Source organism: Ursus maritimus, unplaced genomic scaffold (genome assembly GCF_017311325.1).
Source record: "Ursus maritimus isolate PB19 unplaced genomic scaffold, ASM1731132v1 scaffold_19, whole genome shotgun sequence".
NCBI classification, from domain to species: Eukaryota; Metazoa; Chordata; class Mammalia; order Carnivora; family Ursidae; genus Ursus; species Ursus maritimus.
The window spans coordinates 23,766,970-23,786,525 of NW_024424341.1; the positions used below are offsets into that span (position 1 = coordinate 23,766,970).

General features: G+C 44.0%; 1 protein-coding gene across 2 annotated transcripts in view; it reads left to right on the plus strand.

The window, feature by feature from the left end:
- CDH1 (cadherin 1) overlaps positions 1–13,768 on the plus strand; it is a 75,876-nt gene extending 62,108 nt beyond the window's left edge. For both annotated transcript variants that reach the window (XM_008702415.2, XM_040633504.1), the window contains 6 exons: positions 2,170–2,315; positions 5,316–5,540; positions 5,868–6,098; positions 8,677–8,807; positions 10,416–10,559; positions 12,162–13,768. In XM_008702415.2, the coding sequence (XP_008700637.2) occupies positions 2,170–2,315; positions 5,316–5,540; positions 5,868–6,098; positions 8,677–8,807; positions 10,416–10,559; positions 12,162–12,371 (1,087 nt within the window). In that variant the 3' untranslated portion in view covers positions 12,372–13,768. The remainder of the gene's footprint in view (positions 1–2,169; positions 2,316–5,315; positions 5,541–5,867; positions 6,099–8,676; positions 8,808–10,415; positions 10,560–12,161) is intronic.
- The last annotated feature ends 5,788 nt before the right edge of the window (positions 13,769–19,556 follow it).

A 19,556-nucleotide genomic window follows, 5' to 3' on the forward strand; every position in this document is an offset into this window, starting at 1 on the left:
TTCAAGGCTGGGTTGACATCTTAGCTTGTAGTAGTGAAATGGGTAGTTGGAAGCTTCTCTTTGAGGAGCACCTGGGTGGCTCAGTCGGTTAAGCGTCTGCCTTCAGCTCAGGTCATGATCTCAGGATCCTGGGATCGAGTCCCTTATTGGGCTCCCTGCTCATTGGGGAGTCTGCTTCTCCCTCTGTGTGTGTGCTCTCTCTCTCAAATAAGTAAAATCTTAAAAAAAACCACAAAACTTCTCTTTGAGCAAGTACAGGGACCAAGTCTTACTAATGTGTGTAGAGGCCCTTACCCCTGGAATAAAGACCACTCTGTGGTTCATGGCTTTGCACTTGTAAAGAGGTGAGGATGTACCCACAGGTATCCAAGCCCTTTCGTTTTTTAGGTTGTTTCCTTTTCTGAGTCTTTCCATGACCCTGGCAGATAACTGGGCATTGTATCTCTGTTTTTCTTTTTCCTTTTTAAAGATTTTATTTATATAGAGCACATGGTGGGGGGAGGGCAGAGGGAGAGGGAGAAGCAGACTCCCACTGAGCAGGGAGCCCAACTTGAGGCTTGATCCCAGGACCCCGAGATCATGACCTGAGTGAAAGGCAAATACTTAACCAACTGAGTCACCCAGGTGCCCCTATCTCTGTTTTTCATGCCTTTGTTTCCTCTGATTGAATGTTTCTGGTACTCCTAATAAGGTGTAGCTTAACAGGATTTTTTGAGTAAAACTTTTTTCTCCCTCTGTAAGACGGGAAGGAATTTGGGCCTCTCTGGCACCTACCAACAAAGGCCAGTGTTGCAGCCCATCCTCAAGCCACCATGTCAGCCCAGACCTCATAATGCTCATGGTGGGGGTGCTGGGTGGCATGTTGCCACCATTGGAGAGCTACCGTACCCCTTGGGGAGCTGGTCTGAAAGAGTCTGCTTTTAAACACACATGGGATCATAGTATTCATTGCTTCAGGCAAGAACTTTCCTGGGGCGCCTGGGTGGCACAGCGGTTAAGCGTCTGCCTTCAGCTCAGGGCGTGATCCCGGCGTTATGGGATCGAGCCCCACATCAGGCTCCTCCGCTGTGAGCCTGCTTCTTCCTCTCCCACTCTCCCTGCTTGTGTTCCCTCTCTCGCTGGCTGTCTCTATCTCTGTCGAATAAATAAAATCTTTAAAAAAAAAAAAAAAACTTTCCATAGACGTTAAATCTATTGGATGAAGGTCAGTTGGTGAACAAACTGTTGTCACATTTTCTCCCCTCAGGTCATAGATTAATTACCAAGAGAAAAAAAGGTACCTTTGCTGTAAAGAGATCTGGTTGCCTGTGCCTAACCCAAGTGATTGAAGTTAACATCACCAAAAGAACAGCTGTCATGTGCCTCCTAATGCGATTGATACACTGAGGACACACGTCACCTACACACTGTTCTTGCTTCCCCTTCCCTCATGTAACTTGAAACTACTTAGGAGGGAATACTCCGACCAACCCAAATTGAGGGGCTTTCTACAAAACAAGTGGCCTACACTTTTTTTTTTTTAAGATTTATTTACTTATTTCAGAGAAAGAGAGAGAGCTGGGGGAAGGAGCAGAGGGAGAGGGAGAAAGCAGCTCAAGCAGACTCCGGGCTGAGTATAGAGCCCGATGCGGGGCTTGATCTCATGACCCATCATGACTTGAGCAGAAACCAAGAGGCAGGTGCTTAACTGACTGCCCCACTTAGGCACCCCAGGCCTACACTTTCTATAAAGTGTTGAGAGAGAAAAGAAAGGCTAAGGACTAGTTCCAAATTAGGGAAACGTGATGTCTAAATGTCATGCATGGATGGATCCAGAATCTGGGCAGGGGTGTTCTGGAGGACAGTTTTGGGGAAATTGACTATTTAAACATGTGCTATATATTAAATGATAGTATGATATCAAAGTTGTATTTCCTGAAATTAAATTATCATTATATAAGAAAATGCCTCTGTTGTTAGGGGATAACACGCTGAAGTATTTCTGAGTAAAAGAACAGGATGTCTGCAGCTTACTCTCAAATGCTTCAACGGTGGGTGAATCCAGATGAAGGGGACATGGATGTTCATACTCTGCTGTAGATGGGATCGAGCAACAAAGAGGAACCTTAGCCGCCTTCAGCTGTGTGCTGTTTGCTGTACTGTTCTAAGCCAGAGTTCGTGCCTTTTCAGGTATCGGATTTGGAGGGATGCTGCCAGCTGGCTGGAGATTAATCCAGAATCTGGTGCCATTTTCACTCGGGCTGAGCTGGACAGAGAGGACATAGAGCATGTGAAGAACAGCACGTATGAGGCCATCATTGTAGCCATTGACAACGGTAAGTGTGCCCTTTGTATGTGACCTTTGCCATCTCACCCTCCTGGCTAGTGTGCTTCATTGCCCCCTACCCTTTTTTTTTAGAGGCAAGAGTTCGTTTTTTTTCTTGTATTCTTAAACAAAAGCGTACGATTTTCAAAAGTGCAGATAATCCAGTCAAGCAGAAGCTCTTCATACCTGAACCCACTCCTTCCCCATGGGAGCCAAATTGCCTGGGTCTAGATCCTAGGACTAAAGCTTATGTCCTTCAGTTCCTCTATCTGATAAATAATACCCCATCTGGATTTTTAATGCGTTCACTTAGAAAGTGCCCTAGTAGAGTGCCTGCTCCACAAAGACTATCATAATTTTTGTCATCATCATAAGTAGTGAAATGGGACTCCTTCCAGACTCTGTGTATTTGAATATGTTTATATGCATATAGAAATAGAGTTGGTAATAAAGCTGCTGTCTAGTTTACAGCCTGGCTTTGTTTTCATTATAAAAACCATTATTTTATACATGTTCATTTAAATTAAAGTTTTAATTTATTTGCTATTTAATTTTTTATTATTTATAATATGTTTTAAAGACACAGATCTCCTTTGGCACCTTATAAATTTACCTCTCTGTAATAAAATAATGTTATCTGGATATAGCATACTTTAATCGTTCACACATTGAGGAACACTGGGGTGGTTTCCATTTGTTCGTTATTGCCATGAGTTTGATAAGGAAACATTTTTGTCCATGCCTCTGTGAGTAAGTATTTCCCTTGGCTGGATATTTAGAAACAGAGTTACTGTTAGAAACTGCTCATTTTGCTGTGATTGTGATGGATTCTCTTTCCCTCGCTAACGCCCCAGCTTCTCGAGGTAGTAATCCCAGGCTTGACAATCTAGAAAACACAGCAAGGCAGGTGAGGCCACGATGGGGCTGGACAGGTGGCTGTTGAATGATGCAACGTCCATCGCCTTGTGACGGTGCTGGGGAAGGATGAGCCTGGCCTCCTCAGTTAGAATCTAAAGCCTGCTCCTTTAGCTGTATTTGGGAGTTAGCAGGTTAAAAGCAGAGAGCAAGACAAGTAAGGCATGATGGTGTCCCATTCACACAGTGCTTTTGTCTGAAGGGAAAGCTAGCCCATGGCTTCAGCCGCATTGGCCAGCTGCTTCTGGCTGCATGGAAGTAAGTGGAGGAAATGGCTCCTGAACGTGGGTTGGCAAACTTTCTGTAAAGGAGGGGCCGGGGTGTAAGTATTTTAGTGTCTACGGGCCATGTGGTCTTGGTTGCCTTTGCAGCCAAGAAGCAGCCATAAACAATCTGTAAAGAGGGAACCGGCACAGCTGCCTTCCTCATTTGCCTGGAAGGCCTTAGTTTGTTGACCCCTGACCTGATAATCATGGCTCAGGTGTGATGGTTTTGAATGATTCCTTTAAGTATTGCTTTGTGCATGACTCAGTACTTTTTAATGTTAAGGTCTAAGAGGAAGGAGAATGAGGTTTTTTAGAAAATCTATTAGCTTCTTTTTCAATTAGAAAAAATTTTAAATGACCCCCCCCTTTTTTTAAAAATTCATATGATAAAAAAAGATTGATGAATGTATAAACAAAATATGGTATATGCATACAATGGAATATTATTAAGCCTTAAAAAAGGAAGGGACTCTTGTCACGTTTTAAAACCTGGATAAATCTTGGCATTATGCTAAGTAAAAACTGTATTCCAAAAAGGCAAATACCATATGGTTCCACTTACTTAAGGTATGAAAGCAGTCCAGTTCAGGGGCGCCTGGGTGGCTTAGTCATTAAGCATCTGCCTTCGGCTCAGGTCATTATCACAGTGTTCTGGGATCAAGCCCCGCATCGGGCTCCCTGCTCTCCCTCTCCCACTCCCCCTGCCTGTGTTCCCTCTCTCACTGCCTCTCTGTCAAATAAATAAATAAAATCTTAAAAAAGAAAAAAGAAAGCAGTCCAGTTCATAAAGACAAAGTAGAATGGTGGTAACTAGGGGCTGGGAGGAAAAGCAAAGTGGGGAGTGGTTTAAGGGGAACAGAGTTTCAGTTTTATATGATGACAAGCTTCTGGAGATCTGTTCCACAATAATGTGAATCTATGTACGCTGTTGAACCCAAAATGTAAAATGAACTTTAAAATGGTTGAGATGGTAAATTTTATGCTACGTGGTTTGTTTTAACCACGATTTTTTTAAAGGGTAAAAAAAAAAAAAAAGTCACCACAGTCTTGCTACCCAGGCATAATTATTTATAGGTTTGAGATAAGAGTCCTATGTTTTTTTCCTATCATAAACTAATATTGATGGTAATTTTTGAGTGTCTGCTTTTTCTACCACTGTATGCTAGGTGCTATGTCAGTATGTAAAAGAAGTGGACACAAAAGTGTCCAAGTCTGGTTTTTTCCCCCAAATATATTTTGAAAAGCAACTTGCAGTGATTTAAAAAGCTCAACCCGGGGCGCCTGGGTGGCACAGCGGTTAAGCGTCTGCCTTCGGCTCAGGGCATGATCCCAGTGTTATGGGATTGAGCCCCGCATCAGGTTCCTCCACTATGAGCCTGCTTCTTCCTCTCCCACTCCCCCTGCTTGTGTTCCCTCTCTCGCTGGCTGTCTCTGTGTTAAATAAATAAATAAAATCTTTAAAAAAAAATAAAAAGCTCAACCCTTTGATAATGACCTTCAAGCCATAGAAGTTCTGAAAAGGGAGAATTGGTAGAGGGGGCAATGAGGAATTCTTGGCGTGGTTAAAATTAAATGGGTGTATAAAGATATATGTAGAAAAGGGAAGGGGGTGTCCTTGGTGTGAAGATAATTTGAATAATTCTAGTCGAAGCAGGGAATAAGCATGCCAGCAGCCGGACCTGAAGTGAAGATGCCCTGTGATGGGGAGGGCAGGGCCTGCTGATGGGTCCCGAAAGAGCCAAGCCAAGACTGGGATTTGGTCTGATAGGAGTCAGTAGAGCTTCATGAATGTTCTTGAGCTGTGGTATTTCCTGTGTATTTTCTCTTAGGTTCCCCAGTTGCTACTGGAACAGGAACCCTTCTCCTCATACTCTCTGATGTGAATGACAATGGCCCCGTACCAGAACCTCGAAGTATGGACTTCTGCCAGAAGAATCCACAGCCTCGTGTCATCAACATCAATGATCCAGATCTTCCCCCAAACACATCTCCCTTCACAGCAGAACTAACACACGGGGCAAGTGTCAACTGGACCATTGAGTACAATGACCAAGGTGGGAACTGGAATCTTACTTGAGAAACTTTGCTCTGACTTCACACTTTCCCTGTTCCCATCCCTGCTCCTGCCCTCCCCCCTTCTGAAATTCCCTTCTCAGCTTCCAGATGTCACCGCTTTTGTTTGATGTGTGTGCATTTGCCCCTTCTGCATTTGAGGCATTCCATGAGAGGCCCCTTTCCTTTCCTGGTATCTGACTCAGTAGCGTGCTGCCCAGTAATCTGTGACCCGAGCAGCTCCAATTTTCTTGATCCTAATAATTTTATTCTAGAATGAGGTTTTTTCCTCCCCTTGTCCCATCATTTATTTTTGTTGCTTCCTCCAGCCCATGAATCTCTAATTTTGAAGCCGAAGAAAACCTTAGAGTTGGGTGACTACAAAATAAATCTCAAGCTCACGGATAATCAGAACAAGGACCAGGTGACCACCCTGGATGTGTTCGTGTGCGACTGCGAAGGGGTCGTCAACAGCTGTAAGAGGACGGCGCCTTACGCCGAAGCAGGCTTGCAGGTTCCTGCCATCCTGGGCATTCTTGGAGGAATCCTCGCTTTACTAAGTACGGATGCCTGGCAAGCAGTTCAGCCTTTAGCTTCTAAAATGGGGGAGGTTTTTTTTTTTTTTTTTTAAAGATTTTATTTATTTATTTGACAGAGATAGAGACAGCCAGCGAGAGAGGGAACACAAGAAGGGGGAGTGGGAGAGGAAGAAGCAGGCTCATAGCAGAGGAGCCTGATGTGGGGCTCGATCCCATAACGCCGGGATCACGCCCTGAGCCGAAGGCAGACGCTTAACCGCTGTGCCACCCAGGCGCCCCTAAAATGGGGGAGATTTATCCCTTACTGAACAGTTCAGAAATAAGTTGGCTGAGACTGGAAGGCAGCCCTGTTGCATGAGATCAGCAGGAGCCCAGTCCTTCTATTTTGTTGTTCTTTCAGTCCCTCAGGGCAGTGCTTGTCATGCTCTGCACCTATATGAGGATTCTGAGGAGGTCTGGGGTGGGGGCCTCAGGTTGCACATTGTTAACCAGCTCCCAGGTGGTGCAGATGTCCCGGGTCCTTGGACCAATTTGGAGCAGCAAGGCCTTGGGGTCCTCTCCTCACCAGCATGGTTCGAGCTCCCCAGCTCACCACCACCACCTCTGCTTCCATGTTCCACATTCCGTCCTAGAGAAGGGATGGCAGAGAAAGTGGAAAGCACATATCCGGAGATGACACACGTCGCCTTCACTCCCATCCCACTGGCCCAAACACAGCCACACGTACACTTTCCCACTTCAACTGGTGGCCATGTGCCCATTTAAAACTTGGCAGAAGGTGGGGGTGGAGTGTAGCGTGAGCAGTGAGTATCAATGACTAAAAGGACAGAGCAGGAAAAGGATACTGGGGGGAGCCGTGGCAGTTTCTACCATAGTCCTTCAAACTGATATCACCTGAGCCCACCCAGAGGCTGGTCCCTAGGGTTGACACAGATGCTGTTACCATTTCTAAAAGCTTGTGATGGCAAATCCTTTAGAAAATTTTCAAATATAGTTTATAAATTAGGGGCTGGAAAGGGTGGTCCAGGTCATGAATGCCTTTGCGATCAGAAGAGGGGGATGTTAGTTGAACCTCAAGGGAGGTTTGGTGGAAGGTGTAGGATGGTTGGGACGGAGGCTGGTGGCATCCAGATGGACAGAGGGGCTTTTGTGAGGGTTCCCACACTAGTGAAGGCACAGAAAGGAAGGATCGATTGGACAGTGGAGGGCAAAGAGGAGGCCAGTGTGGCTGGAGTAGGACAAAGTTCTTAGCGGGAGCAGTGGGACCACCTCTGGGAGTTCAGTTTAGACTCAACACGGGTGTTCTTAAGGCCGCTGCTTGCTGCCTCAGCAGATTGATTCGCTCCCGACATCCCCTCAGAACTGAGAAGGAAGGAGAGCGATGTTCAGAATTCAGTGAGCTTTCTGGATCTCTGTTCCTCAGCGTTCACATGGCTTTATTGCCACTGGGGGATGAGGTGAATTCACCTTCTCTGTCACCATCATGGGCGTGGTAATACCAGCCCTGCCTGCCCACACTTCCTATTCCCATTATATTTGACTGGGCCAGTCAGCTTCAGGGACAGCGGTTACTAACTAGTACTTTCATTCTAAGGAAAGTATTGAAGATTGTTGTTACACTTAAAATAATGAACTTTTGAGTCCTAGCATTACCTCAGCGTGTTTCGGATGCATTTTATTAGGCACAGAGGACAAGAGCAACACTGCAGAGTGCTCAAATTTGGAACAGTACTGAAAGTGGAAACAAGGCCAGAATTCTTTTTTTTTTTTTTAAAGATTCTTTATGTATTTATTTGACAGAGACAGCCAGCGAGAGAGGGAACACAGGCAGGGGGAGTGGGAGAGGAAGAAGCAGGCTCCTAGTGCAGAAGCCTGATGTGGGGCTCGATCCCAGAACTCCAGGATCACGCCCTGAGCCAAAGGCAGACGCTTAACGACTGCGCCACCCAGGCGCCCCAGTTAAAATTTTTTTAACAGTTAATTGTTTATCATATATATCCTATAAATATCCCAAGATCAGATGAAAACTTGGGAAATTAAACAGATTTTAGTGCTTGCTTATATGATTTTTTTTTATCTTAAGAGCAAAATAAGGAATATACCAGGCTATTGAATGGTATATGTCCCCTTCCTTGGAACAGATTAAAACTAATATGCATCTGTCCATCGCATTTAGGCTGACGCAGCCCTGCTCACAAACCTTCATGGTTCCAGTTCAGAAAGCCGAAGTCCTTCCAGTAGTCACCACATCCTGGCCACCTCTTGGAACTCCTGTTCACTTCTTCCTCCCTCCCTCACCCTGCTATGCCATGCTGACCTCGCCTCTCCTTAGTCATGCCAGTCAGTCATGCTCCTGCCTCTGCCTGGAGAATTTTAGCTCAGATTCTGGGAAGTGATTGATTGGTTTAAGGCCAGTTAAAGCCCGCCCTTGAGTTCCCATGTCATTGTGCAGGACGTCACACCAATATGTGTGTGAGCATCAGCGTGTGGGTTGTCTGGCAGCCATCAGTCGGGTAGGCAGGGCAGCGGTGCTCTGCGATAGCTGCTTTTTATGGCCTTCTTGACCTGTGGCTGTTCTCGTTCTCTTCCCCCACCCCAGTCCTGATCCTGCTGCTTCTGCTGTTTGTTCGGAGGAGAGGGGTGGTCAAAGAGCCCTTACTACCCCCAGAAGATGACACCCGGGACAACGTTTACTACTATGATGAAGAAGGAGGTGGAGAAGAGGATCAGGTATGTTTTTAAAATCATGATAAAAAGCTAAAATGGCGATCTCTTTATTTGGAAGAAGCGATGATTAGGAGAAGGTAAACATTTGAAATAGCATTGTTCTGTTGAGCGCCCTGATGAATGAACAGAGGCAAAGGGCAGTTAAGTAAACTTGCCCGAAGTCACACGGGTAGGAAGCAGGAGAACCAGGTCGTCTGACTCCAGGGCCTAGGCTCCCCGCCACTTTTCTCAGGACACAAACTTCAAATTATCATCGACATAAAGCAACTACTCCGTTGTAATATTTTATTTCCCTTGAGCTTGTAGGTATGCTAAACTTCTTCTTTCTTTTTGTACATGTTAAATCTTTAGGCCTTCTTGATTTTCCCTGATTTTAAAGATAGTCTTGCCTTAGCCTAGAGTTTTCTGGAAATTTTTTTTTTTTTTTTAAGTAATCTCTGTGCCCAATGTGGAACTTGAACTCATGACCCCGAGATCAGGAGTTAGATGCTCTACTGATTGGGCCAGCCAGGAGACTTTTGGAGAATTCTCAAAAGTGTATTCTATTTAGAAAGGGAACCTCGGGCCCCATTTCGGAGTTGTGCTTTGACTCTGGCCATGCAAGAGCATATTTGCTGAGCTCTCTGGTCTGGAATAACAGCCATTGATTAGAATTTCAGTACCTGCTTTGTACAACATATTAGGGGGTACAGAGACATGTCCTTCAGGCGTTTGTGGGATAACTGCTGATCTCAGCTAGTGTCATAGTTCGTGTGGGTTGCTATAACAAGATGCTACAGACAGGTTGCTTAAAAACCATGGAAATTTGTCTCATGGTTCTGGAGGCTGGGATGTTCAAGATCGAGGCACCGGCAGATTTGGTGTGTGGTGGGGGCCCGCTTCCGGGTTCACCATCAGCCATAATCTCACATGTACTCAACATGGCGGAAGGGGAACTCTAAAGTGTCTTTTATCAGGGCACTAATCCTGTTTCCAAGGGCTCCATCGACTCTCCTGACCTGATCACCTCCCAAAACTCGCACCTCCAAATACCACCACATTGGGGATTAAGTTTCAATGTGTGAATTTGGCAAGGGACACAGACATTCAGTCAGTGGCACCTAGGCTTTCAATCTGTAGATGGGCTGGGACTTAGTAAGATGTAACAGTCTACAACCAATCCCACAGTTGTTCCTCACAACGCTTTTATGCTGTTTATCCTTCTAGTGCTATTTTGGAAACTCCTAGGTTGAAAACTGTCATTTCAGGGGCGCCTGGGTGGCTCAGTCATTAAGTGTCTGTCTTTGGCCCAGGGCGTGATCCCAGGGTCCTGGGATTGAGCCCCGCATCAAGCTCCCTGCTCTGCTGGGAGCCTGCTTCTTCCTCTCCCACTCCCCCTGCTTGTGTTCCCTCTCTCGCTGGCTGTCTCTCTCTCTCTGTCAAATAAATAAATAAAATCTTAAAAAAAAAAAAACTGTCATTTCAGATTGCATTGGCACATGCTTATTACTGTCATGCAGTTGAAAGGGCATTATCTGATACCGGATCTATAATCCAAATATAGCCCTGGACTTGTGGGTTTTTTTTTTTTTTTTTAAACTCTTTCCTCTATTTTTACCTTTTTCTCCAAAGGACTTTGACTTGAGCCAGTTGCACAGGGGCCTGGATGCTCGGCCTGAAGTGACTCGCAATGATGTGGCGCCAACCCTCCTGAGTGTGCCCCAGTATCGGCCCCGCCCTGCCAATCCCGATGAAATTGGAAACTTCATTGACGAAGTAAGTTAGCAAAGTCAAAAGCCAAGGTGCAACTTATCTCTAAACTCAGGAGCAGTTGGGTTGAAAGTGAGGAAAAAGTCTTTAGATCCTTTGCTTTACCACGTTTTCTCCTCGCCTGCTCCCTGAATGCTATTTTTTATTTGTGTCTCATCTGAATTTCAGAACTAAAAGCACTTCACACTGTTCCTAGTGAATTTGCAATATCCATATGGCAAAACCACGAATTGCTTGTAAGGATTTAGTAGAACTAGAAATGAAACTAAAGAGATTCAGAGGAGATCCTGTTTGGTAGATCCCGTTTGGTTTCACTAATGGGTCTTTTTGTCCCTGCATCCCACTGCTGGTTGGGATATGATATTAAATATGTATCACAGGTCTACCTAAGGGCCAGAAAAATAATATCAGTTGGTGTATATCGGAAATGCATTCAGCCATGAATTTCAGGAGCTTAAACAGATATGAGATTAACCTCATAAATCCTCGCTCTCATGTTTGTTGCCACATGATCACAAGATGGCTGCCACACTTCCAGGCCTTGGGTCTGTATTCCAGTCAAGAAGAAGTAGGAAGGGCAGAGCAGAGGCTAAAAATCTTTGTTCTAGCAAACTGTTAATACAAGTGGGGAGTTCATTCTATATGGTACTGGCCAGAACTGCCACAAGATGGTCCTTATCTGCAAGGGAGAATGAGTAATGAGGCATTGTTAATGAGCTTAGGGTAAGATGAGGACAAATTTGGAGTCGGAGTGAGCAAAGAACCAAGCAAGAAAATAGTCCAATAGAATCTATTTCCTTAAACTATGTTACCTGATGCCTTGCTCAGTTACTGGAATGATTTTAAGTGCTTGTCTGATGGTCCAGTGGCCCTCAGCAAGTCTTCGTGATAGAGGCTGGATTTGCTTTAGTTGCTGTGGGGGTCCTCACCAGGAACTACACAAAGCAGTGTTGGAAGTGACCAGGCTGGATATTCTAGGAAGCTGGGAATGGAAAGGGCCAGTTAAAACCTCCCTTTTTAGATAAATCTGAATTCAGGTCCTTTCCTCCATTCACAATCATTTGTGTGTCATCATAGCTGATAGTAGTTTGCTTTTTTTTTCTTTTTTAATTACAAAAATAGTGTTTGCTACTAAAAAATAAAATAATAAACTTTGAAAATGTATATGAAGGAAAAAAATGCAGGTGCTTCGTTACTGCCCCCAACCTTACTCTCTAGAGTTAACTGTTAACAGTTTGGCATTCATCCTTCCAGACCTTTCCAGGTGGAAATGCTGTATGGACCAGTACGACTGTCGTCATTGTTTTCAGCCTCTGTCCAACCTGACTGGCTTGTTTCTCTCCTGCCTACATAAAATTTATCATTAGTTTAGGGGAAAACATTCTGCATCTTTACCCGTAGCGTTCTCTTTGCATCAGCAGTATGTTGTGTGTCTTCCTTGCCAGTCTGTATCCATTTACCTTATTGGGGCTAATTGCTCCTGGTGTTCTATAGGATGGTTGCGTTCTTGGGCATTACATGTTGCTGGAGGCACCTAGAGAAGGCATCTTGCCTGATAGGTGTGCGATTCTTCTCATTGAAAGATCCTACCGTCTTCCTTCTTCTTAGAACCTGAAGGCAGCGGACACCGACCCCACCGCTCCTCCTTACGACTCTCTGCTCGTGTTCGACTACGAGGGAAGTGGTTCTGAAGCTGCTAGTCTGAGCTCCTTGAACTCCTCAGAGTCAGACCAAGACCAGGACTATGACTACCTGAACGAATGGGGCAATCGCTTCAAGAAGCTGGCGGACATGTACGGAGGTGGCGAGGACGACTAGGGCATTTGAGACAAATGGAGGAGAGGGGTCCTTACACCGTGTGGTGGAAAATGCAAGGGTACTTGTTTTTCAGCTCCCTTCACTTGAGATGAGTTTCTGGGGAAGAGAGATTGCTCAGTGATGCAGTTAGGATAGTTAGGATGACCACTCTATAGATCTAATCTGTGTATGTGAGAACGATTTTGACCTATTCTTTGAAGCTTTTTTTCTTTTCATCATTCTTTAAATGGTGATGCTGTCCAAAAGACCCCCACATGTTTAATATTTCAAAAGAATAGCTTCAGCCTCCAGAAGGTTCTACTAGCAACTTGAAGATTAGATTCTGCTAGCAATTTGCAGATTTCCTTATAGGCTTTTGTCTCATTTTTTTTTTAAAGGAAGGGAGGACTCACCTGCCCTGTTGTTGTTGTTGGTGTGTGTGTGTGTATGTATGTATATATGTATAATTATTTTTAATTTGTGATCTTTTTTCCTCCTGTCACTGCACTGGTGTCCCCTATTCTCATACCCACTCTTACTCCTTCTGAACTTACATTGCCCCAGATAGGAGTTCTCTGATGGAGAAATTGTTGGGCCCTTTCAGGGTAGGAGACTTGGTCTTCGTCTGGCCATAGTGTGACTGGGTATCGTGGACTCGTAAGACCTTTAATGGTTCTTCTTTTTTATTTCCTAAGTACGTAACTTGAAATTGGTGTCCATCCACTTACTTGTTCTGCATAAGTGTGTTTGTTACGTGTATGTCATTATTGAGGTACGTTGGTTCTAAACAGGGTGCGTTGAGCAGAAAAGGTGGTGAGTTTTCAGGTGCCACTCAACTTCTAATGTTCATTTATCACTCAAAAGAGTGATCTCTTTGGACACTTAGGATAGTGCCTGAGTGCTGCAGCCAAAGACGGAAGGAGGTTTGTCACAACTGAGGGCAACGTGAAAGATGGGCTTGGAGGTGGCGGGAGAGATGTGTCATTGAGCCTGGCAGTTGAGCAAAGTGAGGCTGAGGATGATTGAGGTGGCTCTACCTCTAGTCCTGAAAATTCTGAAGAATGTAAGAATCTTAACATGTGTGTGCTATCAGGATCCTCAAGCCAGAGTTTGTACCTGAAGCCCAGAATCCCCAACTGCCTGTTTTTGTTGATGTCTACAGAAAATGCTGGCCGATCTGGACACATCTGCCCCAAATTCTGAGTGTGCATAGAAAATCAAGAATATTAGGAAATCCAGGTTTTTTTCCCTTAGGGGCAGGAAGAAAATATGGCCCTACAGGGTGTTAGCAAGGGGAGGGTGGGAGAACTTTGATTTGGATCTTCTTTTAATTGAAATGGGAACTTGAAGAAACTTTTGACAACCGCGGAAAATAATTTTATCTAAATTGCTTTACTGTCTGTCAGCTCTTTTTCAAAGGAAAAAAAAAATCATCCCTGCAATCACTTCTTGGAATTGTCTTGATTTTTCAGCAAATGAAACTCTAATGTAGTCCTGCATAGAGAATGTTACTATAGTTTTGAGTGTATATGTGTGTGGGTGCGGATAATTTTGTATTTTCTTTGGGGGTGGAAAAGGAAAACAATTTAAGCTGAGAAAATTCTTAAATACTCATTTTTATAAATTTTATTAAAGAATTTTGTTAAACCATTGTCAGACACTTGCTTTATTTGGTTACCGCACAATTCCAGGCAAGACCAGTGGTAGTTGAGCTCACTCAAAACGTGGAGAAGGATGCTTCATGTTGAAATGACTTCTCCAGAACTTGGTGTCATTCTGTTGGCGGGCAGAGTGCAGAAAAGTGCATTTAAAAGGTCATTTTATTTGAAGAATACCTATGTGGTATGTGGAAAAACCATTAAAACTCTTCTCTCGTCAATGGAAAAACCTGTCGGCGGCGCTGAGGGACCGAAGTAGAGCTTCAGACAACATTCAGTCGGTCAGCAAAGTTTGTGTAGTCCATTGGTCCGCCATCAGGGAAGACTCTGGCCTCCTCCCCAGGGGACACGGGCAATTTCTGGAGATACTTTGATTGTCATGACTGAGGAGGTGCTACTGGCATCCAGTCAAGGCCAGGGACGCTGCTAAACAAAGAATCACCAGGCTCAAAACGCCAGTGTGCTGCTGTTGAGAAACCCTGTTCTGTGACTTTCCTCTGCTGGAGGGGTGTGTGTGTGTGTGTGTGTGTGTGTGTGTGTGTGTGTTTAAATGGTGGTGAAATATATAGATCTTCTCGACTTTGATGTGGTTACGTGCCAATAAACCATAGTAAGTTGAGAATATGTCAAAAATGCATTTAATATGCCTAATCCACCAGACATGATAGCTTAGCCTAACCCACTTTCGGTGTGCTCAGAACACTTAGCCTACAGTTGAGTAAAATCATCTCACACAAAACCTGTTTTATAATAAAGTGTTGAATAGCTTGTGTAATTTATTGAATATGGACCGTGAGAAACAATGATTGTAAGTGCGTTGGTTGTTGACCTTCCTGATCACAGGACCGACAAGCTGTGGCTGCCACTGCCCAGCATCACGCGAGAGCCCGACCATATTTCGCTAGCCCACGACAAGATCAAAATTTGAAGTATAGTTTCTACTGAATGTGTTACTTTCAAGGGTGCAGTTGAGTGACATTAAGTACATTCAAAATGTATGACCATCACTTCTGTTTCCAGAACCTCAGCAGCATCCCAAACAAATTCTGTAACCATGGCAATAAATAACTCCATTCCCTCCCCTCCCAGCCCTGGTGACCTCCATTCTGCTTGCTGTCATCATGAATTTGACTCTGCTAGGTATTTCATGTAAGGGTTGTCATGTAATACATGTCCTTTTAAACTTGGCTTGTTTCACCTGGCCTCATGGTTCCCAGGGTCACCGGTATTGCAGCACGTGTCAGGACGCATTGTTCATTGTATGTATGCCTATAACCATGTGTTACTTACCCATTCACCTTGGGTTGTTTCTACCTTGTGGCTATTGTAAATGATTGCTGCAGTGAACACTGGCATATAAAAACTTTTAAATTCTGATTATCTACCCAGGAGTAGAATTGCTAGGTTATATTGGTAATTCTATGTGTAGTTTGAGAAGCTGCCAACATATAGACCTAGATTCGGTCCAGGAGTGAAAATTTAAAACCCATAAAAGACATTTTTTTTAATTGGGCAAATTTTATTGTTTTTTAAGATTTTTATTTGAGAGAAAGCAAGCACAAGCACGGGGAAGGGCAGAGGGAGAAGGAGAAGCAGACTCATCGCTGAGCAAGCAGCCTGACTTGGGGCTCAATCCCAGGACCCTGAGATCATGACCTGAGCCAAAGGCAGATGCTTAACTGACTGAGCCACCCAGGTGCCCTGGAAATTAGGCAAATTTTAATACGGATCTTAGAGTGGATGATATTCCTGAATAAATACTGGTCTTCTGGGGGACATAGTTCACTAGGAGAACCTTATTAGGGGATAAATAATGAAGAATTTAGAGATACAGTGTTGTGATGTCTGGAAATTAATGGTTCAACAAAAAAGTACGTCAAGAGTGGTAGCACAAAGGCAAACGTGACGAAATGTTCATAACGACTAAATCAGGTGAAGGGTATGCACGTGTTCATGTACTAGCCTGTCGGTCTTTCTTCAGGTTTAAAGTATTTCAAAATTAAAAGTTGGAGAGAGATAAGGAAGCCAGAAATAAACCCTTGCATAGATGGTCGAGTCATACTCTACAAGGGTGCTAAGACCATTCAGTGAGAAAAGGACAGGTTTTTTGGTAATACAAAGATGACCATTTATCTATCTATGAATGTATATGTGTATGTATATATGTGTGTGTATATATGTATGTATGTATACATATATATTTTGGATATAGTTAACACAATATTAGTTTTAGGTGTACAACTTAGTGATTTGGCAAGTTTATGCATTATGCTGTGTTCACCACAAGTGTAGCTGCCATCTGTCCTGTTCTATCGCTATTTCGATAATCACTATTTTCCTCATGCTCCGCCAAAAGGACAGTGTTTTCAACAAACGGTGCAGGGAACATTGGATGTCCACATGCAAAAGAATGAAATGAGAGGTACTGTTACACCATATACAAGAAATAAAATGGATCAAAGACTCAAAATGTAAGGGCTGAAACTATAAAACCCTCAGAAGAAAATAGACACCATGACGCTGGGTTTGGCATTATGTCGTGCATATCTTACCACAATACGAGAGGTTAGGGAAAAATAAAATACCAAAGTGCCTGCCGTGTGCAGAGGGCTACACCGGTCAGGAAATGTGGCGTGAGGAAGACTACCAGGTGGTGTTTGCACCTGTTTCCCTCTCGCTGGTTCCGCCGGTTCTGACGAGGCCTGACGAGGTCATATTCAGAGGAGACACACACACATGTGCGCGCGCGCGCGCCGCATTGCCTGAGTTCAAATCCTGATTCTGTCCTTTCCCCCTGTGGGCTTAGGCAAGTTACTTTCTCTACCTGTTTCCTTATCGCCAAAGGGAGAACTGGGCCGACTTCGTAGGGTGGTTGTGAGCACTGAGTCGATACATATAAAGCATTTAGAAGAGTGCCTGGCACATGACAGTGCCCTGTTAAATGTGAGCTCTTGTTTCTATTATTGAATAAAATAAGGGGCACAGCAAGGGACTTTTGAGTAGAAAGAATCACTTAAGCAAACGCAGAGTATTAGGAGAGAAAAGGCTAAGCGTTCTGTTTTGGACTGGATTTCATGGGTCCAATAGAACCACCGAAGTGTGAGCAGGACAACTGTTTGATCCAAAGTGGCATTCTGGGAATTTGCAGGGGTGATGAGTCGGCCTGGGGCGGGTACCTAAGACAATAAAGAGACTTTGGCAGTTGAAAGAAGAATGAAGGGATCCAGAGTATACCACTGCGAAGAGATGTTTTTTGTTTATTTTCTGGACTCACCTGCGTAAAAGCAGAGCCCCCCCCCCAATTCAGCAGTCATAAATTCCCCTCTCATGGAGTTTCATAAGGAAGGAGGATTGACTCCTACTACCAGAGATTAGAAATTGGCACCCTAGGATAAGAAATCACCTCAGCAGGGGCGTGGGTGGCTCAGTGGGTTGAGTGACTTGATTTTGGCTCAGGTCGTGATCTCAGGGGTCGTGAGATCGAGCCGTGTTGGGTTCCCCACTCAGCATGGAGTCTGTTTGAGATGCTCTCTCTCCCTCTCCCTCTGCCCCTACTCCCCTGCTTGTGTGTGTGGGGGGGGAGGGGGACACTCTCTCTCAAAAAGAAAAAAAATCACCTGAAGAGATACTGTCAAAAAACCCTATCTCTCATCTCATTTATCTTTTCTCAAAATCATTGGTTTTCCCATAAGTGCTCTTTCTCTATTAAGATGGAATATAAGCCCCAAATTCTAACCACCTCTTTGAGTCACATTTTTCTGTGAACTCCCCTGGATGTGAATAAATATCTGTTTTTTCCCTCACTAATCTTTTTTTTTTTAAGATTTTATTTATTTATTCGATAGAGATAAGTAGAGACAGCAAGAGGGGGAACACAAGCAGGGGGAGTGGGAGAGGAAGAAGCAGGCTCATAGCGGAGGAGCCTGATGTGGGGATTGATCCCAGAATGCCGGGATCATGCCCTGAGCCGAAGGCAGACGCTTAACCGCTGTGCCACCCAGGCGCCCCTTCTCTCACTAATCTTTTGTCAGTGTAATTCACAGGCCTCCCTATTTAGAATCTAACAGGACAGAGAAAAGTTCTTCCTCTCCGGTAAGTATCTGGTTGACACTAAAGAGAGTGGTAATACAAAGAGAAAATCTTTCCTTTAAAATAAATGGAGATTGTGGTGCCTAGCTGGCTCAGTCTGTAGAGCATGTGAATCTTGATCTCAGGGTTATAAGTTCAAGCCCCACGCTGGGTGTAGAGATTACTTAAAATCTCAAATTAAAAGAAAAAAAAAAAAAGCCCTAGGGACATCTGGGTGGCTCAGTGGGTTAAGCACCTGCCTTCAGTTCAGGTCATGATTCCGGGGTCTGGGATCGATAAATAAAATATTTGTTAAATAAATATATTAAATATATAAATATTTCTAAATACATAAATATATTAAATATTAAATATTTATTTAAAAAAGTGCTCTGCTAGATTTGTAGCATGACTTTCAGACAACCTGAGTTTAGAATGTCCCACCAGGAGGGGCACTTGTGTGGCTCAGTCAGTTGAGTGTCTGCCTCTGCTCCTGCTCTCAGGGTGGTGGATTCAAGTCCCGTGTAGTGATCTCAGGGTTGTAGGATTGGCCCAGCATGGGGCTCCATGCTCAGCTGGGATTCTAGTTGAGATTCTCTTCCTCTGCCTCTCCCCCTGTCCCTCCATTGCTTTCTCTCTCTAAAATGAATGAATAAATCTTAAAAACAAAAAATGTCCCACCAGGATTCACATAGATGAAAACCTGTCTCTGATGGTCTGACTCTCAAATGAATGCTATTTTATGTGTTAACACTCTTCAGGTGGGGATGGGGGTCATATTTTAATACACACAGAATTTTCCAAGAATGTAAATAGAGCAAAGATTTAAAGTTTATTGGGAACTGTAATTAGTCCATTTCAAATATCCATCACCAATAGTAATATTTGTAGCTATTCAAAATGATGCGTTTGCGTTTAGCACTTAATTTTATTTTTTTTAAAGTACACTCCACACCCAAGGTGGGGCTTGAACTCAGGACCCTGAAATTAAGAGTCACATGCTCTACCAACTGAGCCAGCTAGGCACCCCTAGCACTTGTTTTTAACTATCACTCACAAAGAAATTCAACAGTTTTCAGTTGAATATTGTTTTATGTATCCAGACTTCATTGTAACAGGCATAGCATCTGTTTACTTCATTATCTTTTAGTGCTTCGTTACCCAATTATTTTCATACTGATACGTATTATTTCATACTGATACGTATTATTTCATGATTATCTACTGTACCTCTCTGTTCCTTATTCTTTATTTAGTGGTTAATCATATTGAATTTCTGAAATTGTGCGTGTAGGCAGGTTGTGTCAGCAGTTTTCTTTCCCCAAGGGAGTAAAACGAGGCCTGAGAAAATATTTATAAAACGCCCATCTCCACAACGTCGGCCCCGCCCCACAGGCCCCGCCCCTTGCAGCGGGCCCTGCCCCCTAGCGCCTTCCGCCACATTCAATATGACGGCAATTCCGGTCCGCCCAGGCGCTTG